Genomic DNA, 12060 nt, shown 5'->3' on the forward strand with positions numbered 1-12060 from the left:
TCTTTGCAGGTAATTGTGTCGTTCACTGATCATCAGCATTCAGGTTTTCTTTAATCCCAACATTCAGATGTGAAGTCATGATCACATCCACTGGACTGTGGTGTTTGTCTGCATTAGTGGGCCTCTTGGTTATTTTGTTAAATGAATGAAAAGTGCTCATCAGAGTATGTGACCCCAAAATACATACAACATGTATAAAGGGTCTGTAAATGGAAAACAACTTATAGATCCATTAAGTCATTCACAAGAACAACGTCTGGGTTGCCTGGTTGTGAAAGGTCCTCTGGAAGATTGTTTAAAGGTTTTGGTTTGTTTGTTTGTTTGTTTGTTTGTTTGTTTGTTTGTTTGTTTTAGCTCCCAAATTAATGGAATACCTCTGGGAAAAACTGACTAAAAACTTTGTGTTAACAAATTGTTAAATTGTAATCATTTTAACACATTTTAACTTTTCTTCACAATCTGGCAACCCAGAGGTTGTTCTTGGTAATAACTTAAGAGCTCTATTCAGAATCTGTAAATGTTTAATTGACATCACTAAAATCCATTCCTAATAACTGATAAACCCATTATAAAGGGACTATTTATGACCTATCAGAAAGCAGTAATCCTGTGTCCTGTGCTGTCTGGAAGATAATCCGCTAAAAGGGCTTTAGGGCTTTTTCAGGGCTTTTGGCTAATACCAAAGGCAGTCAACGTGCGTGTATCAAACAAATGCAGCTTGTGCCTCAAATTGTGCATATTGATCTTGCACGATGATCATCTAAGCATCAGATATCGAAAGTCGTTAATGCGTGCAGCTTCCTAACCGTGACGAATATACGGCGCATGGAGTCGATCATGCGAGCATTGAACACACTACACTGAAGAACAATGGTGAAATGAAGAATTGATTGTGCTGAGTGGAGTCTTTGTCATGTGTACCTGTTTTAAAACCTGTGAAAGACTTGCCCGCGTGCTCCACAGATCCCTAGAGGCGCTGTTGTCATGACGACCATTAAACATCAGCACCGTGTGAGGCTGTCGGTGACCATCATAAACTCAGTCCACATAAAGGTAAGACCACTGTTCACTCGTGTGAAGTGTTTCTGTGGGAATATGACATTTCGAAATGGGTTTTTTTTTCTTTTAACAGCTAAATAAAGGTCACTATGAGTCCACTTCCGTTCACCGTGGATGTCGTAGCTAGCATTAGCAATAGCTACCTTGTTTTGGCTTTTCTTTTTCCCCCATAAACTAAAAGCTAACGCTAAAAGTTAGCAAGCATACATCACTGGTTAGTTTTATTTCATCTTGTGTGTGACCTCAGTTGTGTGTCAGCTTGTGGTGTAGCAGTGAATCCAACAACAGCTGCCGCATCCCTCACTGTCAGCCAGACCCACATAGTAACAGTCAAGCACCAACATGGATTCATCGCTGTGGCTGTGTTGCCTGTGTTCATCCTGATTTTCTATGCTATAACGTTAGCTATATTCATGGTAATGGTGAATTTTAGTGTTTAGAGTGTTTCTATTTTGTGTGACTTTATGAATATATAAAATGAACGTCATTTTGGTCATAGGAGGTTCATCAACAGAAAAGGTACCCCAGACTCAAACATGGAAGCATCTTGCAAAACAGAGACATCCAGACAGAAAACACCTACTGTGGAACTGTCAGGTGCGACACAGGTATGGATGAGGGGTTTAAACTTACTGGGTTATTTCTGGAAATGGGTTCAGGACAGAGATGTTATACATCAAACCCTTCCTAAACTATATTATTTTCAATGATGTCAAGTCAAGATTATTTGTGTAGCCCAACATCAAATATCTCCTAAAGGCTCAACAGCCTCACAAACCCCTTTCTTTTTATTCTACTAACAGAAATAAACTGTCCAAATCTTTGAATAAAAAGGCCAGTGCTTTCTAAAGGAAATGTGACTATTCATTTTTGGCTGCTGTGACTTTTCCGTCAGCTTCCACAGAGCACCAACTGCCTGGCGTGCTCAGAAGACGGCAGGTACCTCGGTCTGGGTCACTCCCAGGGCTTGGCTGTGTGGTGTGCGTCTTCTCTGGTCTGTGTAGCAGAGTGGCTGCAAGACCGAGTAGAAATTGCATCTATTCAAATGACGAGGATGGCTGAGACAGCCTATTTGCTTGGCACCGTTGATGATATGGGTGGGTAGTATTCCTCCAATCAGCCACTGCTTCTCCTCACTTCCTGCTTTATTTATCATCCCATCCCATCCATCCATTTTTGGGGTTGCGGGGGGGCTGGAGCCTATCCCAGCTGTCAACGGGTGAGAGGCGGAGTACACCCTGGACCAGTCGCCAGCCGATCGCAGGGCAACATGTACACAGACAACCATTCACGCTCACACTCACACCTAGGGGCAATTTTAGAGTCACCAGTTAACCTAATGAGCATGTTTTTGGTCTGTGGGAGGAAGCCGGAGTACCCGGAGAGAACCCACGCATGCACGGGAAGAACATGCACACTTCACACAGAAGGGCCCTACCGACCCCGACCCGGGGATCGAACCGGCACCCTCCTTGCTGTGAGGCGTGCGCACTACCTGCTGGGCCACCGTGCCACCCTGTTCAGCATCCCTCTCCTGCATAAATGTATAATCATGTACAGACTGACACTTATTGAAACACTTGAAATGCTCTAGCTTGATCCTGAGATCGTGAACTATTACAGCACAGAACTGAGACAGTAACACCTGACAATTAGAGGAAAAGCACTTTTCCAGAAGGTGTAGAAAAATAAAAATAAAATCCTCGCATCAGCTGCTGTCATGTTCTTCTGCAGGTGTTGCCAGAGTCTTTGTGTATCACTGTGAAGGCATCCACCTCCTCAGTGTTATTAACGTGATGGTGCGTATAGTCAGTGTTGTTTCTTGGGTTATGCCGTGTCAATTTGTCTTTTTGCAAATGTTTTGCAAAATGTCATACATATGTATTTTCATTTTAGAATTCATGTAATTCATTTTGAGAACAGGAAAAAAATAAACAATCGATTCAAAAATTCCTTTCAATATCAGGAAAATATCAACGAAAGGCGCATTTGCTCAACATTTGAAGTATCTGGTGGAGGAGATTATGGAGCTGCATCAATCAGCTGTAAGTAAGGCCTTTGCTGTCTCTTTGAGCTGTGTTTACTTTCTCATTTTAATTAACGGACTCATGTTTTTCACACCTCCTATCAGGCAACGGCGCTCTTTGGCTCGAGGTCTATCACTTCCCCTCAGGAGCATGGGTGACAGAGTTAGAAATGGCACGATCACAAAAACAGGTTCGGTACTGACATTTAATTGCTAGGCTGGTTTGAACATGATTGTGTATTAGACGCCACGTTAGGCATCTCATTAAGCATGACATTTGATTATCACCTAGAGTTTGAAACTGAGCTTAGCTTGTGTTTAATTTTTTGATTGAAGTCGTTTGTTTTAAATCGAACACGAAGAAAAAGGAGAGGAGCTGCTGAATTTTGAACAATGACAAGATGATATAGATATACACAAATTGGGACATATGGCAGAAAGAACAGGCTGGGAAGCATTTTTCCACTGGCGTTTGTGTATTTTCCTTATTTTAAATAGAATGTATGCCATTTTAACTGATAACAGATACAGCTATATATCATTGAACTACACGTTCAGTGACTTTATTTTTTTACTTACACTGAGAAAAACCTTTACGAAGTGTTTTTTCTTTTTCCTCAGGACCCAAACTCATCTGGAGATGAGGATGTGAAATGGTCTCCAGTTGCAGTGGTGATTAAAATTAAGCCGCCCAAAATTCCAGCAGGTATCTAGAGCAAAAATGCAATCCAACTATAGTGTGGAATAATGGAAAAGAACAGAAATCCATATCGTGTTTGTGTGTAAGTGGAAGTGATGGTGTAGATGCAGAGGTGTGTGTGCCTGTATGTATCTCCACGTCATTATCCCACCATGTTTCTGCCATTTTGTAGGAGCCCCATTGGATGGTCCACTTGAAGTCTTGCAGGTGACGGATTTTTTGACACACTGTTTGGCACTGGACGTAGACACCAGCAGCTGTCAGCGGGAGGAACATGCTTCCAATACAGACGCGGGAAAAACAAATGCAAGCCCGAGGTGCGATATATTTAGCACAAATACAATCAGCACTTCATAGTTAAATGCTGCTACGGCAGCTCTGTTGATGATCTGAAGCACGTAAGGGTCCTTGAAGTCTTTGCAGGAAATATTTGAGTATTTTGTTTTTCTGGTTGGGCTGAGGAACCCCAAACCCCCGACTCCATCCCCATACCTGACACCAAAATTGTGCCCCTGGTAACATCCTGTGAATCATGTAAATCATTAAATGTGAAAGCAGATGCTGTTTCATATTAGTTACATGGAGTCTTTTTCAGGCGATGCACCCACCACTTTCTCCTGCCTTGTGGTCAGGTTCCTGGCGGCCGTAAAGCAAAGCCTCAGTCAGGTTTGTAAAAATAAAAAAAAGTGTTGAATATGTGAATATTCAGTGATAAAGAATAATGCAAAACAATAGGCCAGACTGTTTCAGAGCCCTTTCCACTAAAAAATGAAAAATAATAGATCAAAAACAGCATCTTTAATGAATAATCCCCCATGAAGACAGGAAGTGTCGGGCTATGCTCAGAATAATGTCACTGTTAATCTTTGGCTTTTTGTCAGAAGGATTGCCTGTTGCTGTCTGCGTGTGGTGGAGTGGCAGCCGTAATCTTCTTCAATATTTGCTGGGAAAGGGTTCAAAGAACAAACCAGGTAGGATATTTATTTGTTCAGAGATGAAACTTCTGGATGTTCACAGCCACATCTTTCAATGCCTGCGTGTTGTTCATGTCTGCTGTGCTCTTTTCTCAGTACAATAAGCAGACATTTTTAGTTTTGACCTGTCTTTTTGAAGCAGATGTGGATCCCATGCCAGATGTGTTGTGGCCAAATGCAAAAGAGATCCTCTGCTCTGCTGTCAGTAGATGCACCCGTTACATAGCGCTTGGGCTCAATGATGGTTTGGTGTGTGTCTGGGACAGGCAGTCTGGTGAGCAAACCTTACAGAACATTAACATGAGACACAAATGAGACACAAGTCGTTCACTACGTTTACATGCAGTCAAGTAACCCTTTCATATCCGGAATATCAGCAATAACCCGGTTGCGCACGGCCATGTAAACACCAGTAACCCTTTTGAAAAACCGGAATATGCTCATATTCTGGTTTTTAAAAACCTGAATATGACCCCTGGGTTACTCCTTTTCTAACCTGAATATTAGGTCATGTATAAGCCTATCGGAATATCCCCATCGAACGGAACATTAATTTGTGTTCTGCGCATGTTCTATTCGTAAGGAATCTTGGTCTTTTGAGTGCAGGTAGCATGAATATGGATGGCACAGCTCCAGCTCCATTTCCTATTTCTTCACATCCTCGCCTTCCACTAATGAAGAAAGTGAGACAGAATAGTGTCTAGTACTGGTGGTGGGTCAGTACCAGCACCAAAGCGCAAATGAAGGTGACTGCTACTGGCCCCGGGCTGTTCATTATCCGCCATGCTGCTGTTGTTGTTGTTGTTTTTGAAATGATGCGCATTGCGTCATGACGTTCTCCGTGCGTCGGCACGTTGTCCGTGCGTCGCTGTTTTGATCGGGATATCCCAATTGATTACCCCTATTTGCTCACGCATGTTTACAGGTTATTCCGAATGTTTCAGAAACCAGAATATTGACTATAACCCAAATATTGACTGCATGTAAACGTAGTAAGTGAATTCATGCACTTTCTTGTTGAGTACACTCAGGAGCTTCACTGCTGCAGCTTCACTATGACCTGTGACTGATGGTATCTGATGTTTGCAAACTTTAGACAGATGTTACTGACACGACTGAGTCAGTTGACTGACCTTGATCTTATGTTATCGTATCTTATCTTATGCTGGTTTTGTGATGTTTTGGGGTTTTAGTTTAGTTATTCCCTGTTTTATATCCAAAGAGTTTCTCCTCATGTGTCATGTTTTCTTTTACTTCCTGCATGTCTCTTTCCCCCTTGTGATTGCAGATAGGTTTCATCTGTCCCTCTTTAGCCTTCCCTCTCTTGTGTATTTAGTCAGCGGCTGTATTCAGACTGCACATTACAGACAAACACAGTAAGCAGTGTGTGCTACATACTGCAGACTGTCTTAATGGTATTCAGTATGAAACTGTTAAGTTAATTTATTTTGCAGTCTGCTCGGTCAGGCTCAGCTGCTCTCTGGTTTTGGAGAGCAGGAGTAAACAATATCACAACTAATTGCAAACCACCACTTCTATGTAGCGTCCCCCTATGCACTAAAAACAGAAAAAATATCTTTCAGTTGTGGGCCTGACTTTCTGCCATTGTTGCTAAAGTCTGCTGTGTTTGCTGCAGAGGTCTGTGTGACTGTGAGGTCTGTGAGCTTCTCAACTCCAATTCGTCATCAGTCTTTGTGAAACTGTCAGTATTTGAAATCTGTTATTGAAGTTTGCCTTTTGTTCTTCAATCTGTCTCCCAAGGTTTTCTGTTTAGGTCTATAACAACTGTTACACAATGTTTTAGCATACCACAAATAAACATTTCTCATGCTCACGCTCAAAACTCAGGACTGAACGGTACAGGAAACCATTCCTGCCTGTGGCCATCAACCTACACAACTCCTCCCTCTGAATGGCCCTTGAACTTTCACTGCCTGTTCTGATATATATTTTCCAATTTCAATTCTTGCACATCCAATTCAATTTTGTACATCCAAAGTTCAGTATAATAGTTCTAATATATATTTTCCATTTTCAATTTTGCACTTCCCATTTAAATTTTTTGCACATCCAATGCTCAGTATACATATTTGTTTTATTGTTGTACATTTTATTGTGTTGTATATTTGTTATTTACATATATTCTTAGTATAAATATTCTGTTTTTTTTATATAGCTTTTATATATATATATTTCTCCTCTTTCTTTCTTTCTTTCTTTCTTTCTTTCTTTCTTTCTTTCTTTCTTTCTTTCTTTCTTTCTTTTCTAATTCCATTCTAATTCTATAATTCTGTCTTATATGGAGCACTGCTACAAAAACAATTTCCCCGTGGTGATAAATAAAGGAACCCTGAATCCTGAAAATTCTCAGAGATTGAAATGACAAATATCAGATACAGAGGCCACAGCACAGTTTCTGAGTGATTCTCTGGTTAAACACACACAGCCAAGCACACTAAAGCACAAATCTATCATGCTCTTGGTCTCAGTTAGTTGGGAAAAATATTTCACATTTCCCTTAAAGGAATTTCACTCATTAGCATTAATGAGGTTTGTTGAAAGACGCATCAACACTGTGTGTGTTTGTGTGTGCGAGAGAGAGAGAGAGAGAGAGAGAGAGAGAGAGAGAGAGAGAGAGGCTGATGAGCAAACAGCCATTTTTAGAGTTTTGTAATGTAAACAAGGTTATGGTCTGTTTAATTCTCATTTTCTTGTCTTTCCTTCAGGGTCTCTGTTGTCTGTTGTCTTAGTGTCAGGGACAGACGGTGCCTTGTTCAGGATGCAGTTTGTGGATTACTGGCCTGTGTCTGCTGATGAGTCACAGACTTTTACCGCAGCAGAAGTCCATCTTTTGGCGTTATGTAAAAGTGGAGCAATCCATGCCGTCACCACAGGACGAGGGACTCCTTCCTGCACGATGCAGCTTAGTGAACGGTTTTAATTATTTCCATATTTTGATGTGTGCATCGAACCTTTCCTTTCACATAAAATGCAGTCGTGTTGGACAAAACATTTTCACACATTATGTTCTTCATCTCCAGGCCGAAACACAGCAGGGACCTCCCAACTGTCACTGCATCAGTGCCGTTCCTGCAGAGCTTGGTACTGAAGTTGTTGATGAAAAGTTTAAAGCTTTTAATACAAAAAGAATTTCCAGTATTAAAATTTGCAATTCTTTGGCTCCTGCTGTCTTATTTTTCTTGCTTCAACTAGTCGCTTGTGATGCAGAGAAATGGAAAAATGTTTCTCCAAGATGCTATCAACAAAACCACTGTGTGCTTCTTGATTCCTCCCACAACTCACCTGATTGCTTCTCCCTGCAATCCTGTTTATGCTCTGAACACCAAACAGCAAACTCTGTTCATAAAAGGTAAACCCAAAGCCAAAATGTCCATTTGTTTTTTTGTTTTTTTTGTCAGTGTCAGGAAAAAAGTATTGATTAGGGAATAACTGGTGTCATTCTAGAAGAATCTGACAGTAAGCTCATATTAACATTGATGCGTGAGCAAAAAGCGGCACAAATAAGTTTTCATTAAACTGAACCACTGAAACTAAAGACTTTCGTGTCTCATCAGGTGACCAGGACCCCAGCTGCAGTTCATCTTCTAAAGGAGGAAGCCAGAGTCAGCTTTTCGTCTTCCGTTTTGGAGAGTCTGATATTGTCAAGCAACATATTGTTTCACCTCCAGACTCTCGACAACAACAAGAAACATGCTGTGTCACTCTAGAGGAAACCTGCGATCTCTACCTTCAGCAAAGGTTGCTTTCTTTGTGTCTTCATGCCACTGTAATCTCAGTGTGTGGTGTCCAAATGTACTCTCTTGATGAGACAGATTATATGTCCACTGTGTGAAAGAACAGAGCGCAAACATATTTGAATGTTAAAGTAATGTCTTGTCATGTGTTTCTTATGTTTTCCCGTAAAGAGCACAGTCTGTGGATGAAAGGAACAAAGCTATTGCACGGACCTGGAAGCAGCTTCAGGAAACTGCAGTGATGCTACAGCAGAGACACAGCAGAGCAGCAGCCAGCTGAAGGACAGCAACAAATGATTGTTTGCACAGAGGTACAACTATGTATAGTGTTTATGTTCCCACCACTTTCTCCTGCACTATTGACTGTGACATAAAGCTCATTTACACACAGATGTAATATTTGCCATGTGAAATTGCTTAGATTAGTGCAGTGTAGTATATATGTTTTTCTAAATAAATGTTGTAAATAAATTAAAATGTTTACATAAAAGTGTCTGAATCATCTGAAGAGATTGCCTTGAAACTAGTTTATATGTGTGCTAAATATGAATTTCAGATATATTTTTTCAATAAATAATAGATAATTAACCTTCGGGCTCGCATTCAGTCCAGTAACTGGTGTTTAGTTCACTGCTGTTTGCTAGTGTGAATGATTTCTGTTATCCTTCCTGGTATATGCTCACACACATCATGTTCTGCACATGGGGCTATAGATGCTTTGTAAACAGTGCATCCCATACAGCACATCTGTTTCATACCTAATGAATATGTAAAAGATCACAATAAAAGAACACAAAATGATTGTAAATTATTAAATGCTTTCTCCAGGGGCCCATTGCACAAAACTAGGATATGTTGGTTATCCTGACTCAGCGTGATCCGGTTGCACAAAAGCAGGATGACGGAAAGTGGGATATGTTATGGGATAAGTTACCATGCAGATTTATTCTGTGGAGCTAGCCTGCTCCAGACCAGGCTAAGTTCCAGGATCTAATTAATCTCATCCCTTATCTCAGTCAGCAGTCATCACAAATGGAAACCAATAGTTATTCCACTGACCTCTACACATAGTTATCACATTCAACTAGATCCATTGTCATTATTTAAACATTGACACAAAACATAAGCATCATTAATTTCAATTTTAATTAATTTCAATCATTGTAGATAAATGATGATTTTAGATGTGTTGCAATCATCAGATAGACAGTTTCCCACAGGCTATATATAAAATACACATCCAATATAAAAATAAATACACATCAAAGAGTAACATGGTGTTCCTTTATTGAATAAGGATAAATCAAAGCATCAGTTCTTTCCAAACTGAAGTCACACAGTGACTCTACAAGATAGAAAGCACAGAATCAAAGCATATTATACAACACAAGAATAAATACACATCCAAAGGTCTGTATATAATACACCCCACATGCCTGCACACTGAAATAAATGCAGGACAAATCCGTACACAACAAATAAACAGACAAATGAATGGATGCAGTTGCCTGCAAGCTTGTGTACAGCACAAACATAAGAGGCCAAATCAATCTAACTTGATAAGATAAGATCAACTTTATTTATCCCAAAGGGAAACTATGTAAGGGATAATGCCCGACGAGGTGTCCATTATCAGAAATGAATGGATAACGCAGAGGCGTGAACCGTCCAACGCGAAGCTCCGCTTATACCATGGTCACTTACGAAAGAAATAAATATTAAATCCATTATTAATACGTTATTGTTGTTTTTTACCGTTAAAATCGTACTTTTTTCCACAAGAAGCGGCTGAGTGGACTATTTAATATCTCGTTGTGACGCGTTGCCAGTTTGCCACGCTTTCTCTCATTGTTTTATCTGTGGCGGTGTTGTCTTTCTTTTTAATTTGGTCCTTCACCTCCTCGTAAGCCTCCATGAGGATTCTGCCTCCGACGGGGAAAGTACGCCGCTCTAGTTGCCATGGTGAATCGATGAATCTGTGATCGATGGCGGGGTCTATTTGAGGAAGCCGCGTGCACATACTATTCCAGGATAGGTTTCACCTGGCTTGTTGAATCCGTGTCTGCTCATCCTGGCTTGGTCTTTGTGCAACCTGGACGCTCATGTTTTGGATTGGTTGAACTCAGCTCAGTCACTTACCCTGGATGTCTTAATCGTACTTTTGTGCAACGGGCCCCAGGTCAGTACACATTGCAACACTGAATGAGAGAATTCAGTAAGAAAATAAAGCCATGGCAAAGTTGAAGCACACAGGAAAAGGTCTGTTTGTGAAGCAGCTAGCAGCCACTTTTTGACTCAGAGGCTCTGACTAAATGCACCCAAAGTACAGGACTAATTGTAGACCCACTGTTATTAAATCTGCCTTATGGGTTCAGGCTGATTATGACTGGCTGTTCTCAGTCATGGCATGCTGGGATTTGTTGCCTTTGGGGCCCTTGAGTGTTTCATGTGTCATGTTTTTAATGTCAGTGTTAAGACTAGTGGGTCTAAGTATTTTGATTTTGACCCAAAAAAGGCAGAAAACAGCACGAGAACAAAGGGAGCCGTTCAAACACAAACGGTTTATTACAATCAAACTAGATAACTCCTAAATACAACCAAAAAACCCGAAGTGTAAGAAAAGACCAATTCAGCCCTAAACAAACATTTCTACGACTCGGTGGCGAGCGGGTAGGAAAACAGACAAGCTCTAAAGACAGACTAACTAAGGTAGAACACAACTGAGGAAGCTCTACTAAGAAAACACGCACCAAGAACAAAACGAGATCCGCACACAGGCGACCAGGAAACAAGCGAGGATCATATGGACGCTATGAGTACAAAGGACTGAGCCTCAATTTACACTTGCGGTAAACGACCGCAATGCAGTTAATTTTAAATTGGATATTCGACAGATAAATAAATAATAAATAATAATAATAATAAATAATAAATCAATAAAAAATATTTTTTGGAGATTTAAAATGTAAAACCAATAGGTGTATCTCATGCAGCCAGTGGAGTACTATCATCCCACACTGATTTTGAGTCAATTGGTCACATGACCTAGAAGCTATTGAGCTAAAATGCTAATATTTATATCTGAAAAATTAATAGTAATTATTTGGAGAGTTAAAATGTAAAACCAAGAGGTGTATCTCATGCAGCCAGTGGAGTACTATCATCCCAAAGTGATTTTGAGTCAACTGACAAATGAGATTTTGTCGCGTGTAAACAGGGTCAAACGGCGTTTTAGGTTCCGAAACGTCACAACATGCGACTGAATACTTAACGTCATGTGAGCGCGCCTGTAGGTGTAGCATAGTTATGATGCGCTCGATGGCGTATTTATCCGGGTTCATGTAAACGACAACATTTTTGAAAACGATGTTGTGTGCACGATATTACGTGTAAATTTAGGTTCAAAGGGAGAGGGGGCCAAAAAATCCGTTTTTCAAAATACCGTGCTACGTTTAAACGTAGGTTCAGACAATCTGGCAGCGAGGCGAAGCCGCCACGCTGCTTAAATGCAGGGGAAATTAGTGGAGTCTGCCCGCAGCACCTCCA

General features: G+C 40.7%; 1 protein-coding gene across 1 annotated transcript; it reads left to right on the forward strand.

Annotated features, from left to right (window-relative positions):
* The first annotated feature begins 190 nt into the window (after nt 1-190).
* wdr93 (WD repeat domain 93) lies at nt 191-9002 on the forward strand. The gene is made up of 16 exons (XM_070962891.1): nt 191-201; nt 1559-1667; nt 1955-2156; nt 2794-2858; nt 3026-3104; nt 3191-3276; nt 3707-3791; nt 3958-4102; nt 4381-4451; nt 4667-4756; nt 4902-5033; nt 7486-7693; nt 7801-7861; nt 7973-8129; nt 8335-8518; nt 8686-9002. Exons 1-16 carry the CDS (start codon nt 191-193, stop codon nt 8792-8794), a joined length of 1794 nt encoding a protein of 597 aa, XP_070818992.1. The 3' UTR covers nt 8795-9002.
* Nucleotides 9003-12060: the final 3058 nt, after the last annotated feature.

The sequence above is a fragment of the Chaetodon trifascialis genome, chromosome 1 (assembly GCF_039877785.1).
Source record: "Chaetodon trifascialis isolate fChaTrf1 chromosome 1, fChaTrf1.hap1, whole genome shotgun sequence".
Classification (NCBI taxonomy): Eukaryota; Metazoa; Chordata; class Actinopteri; order Chaetodontiformes; family Chaetodontidae; genus Chaetodon; species Chaetodon trifascialis.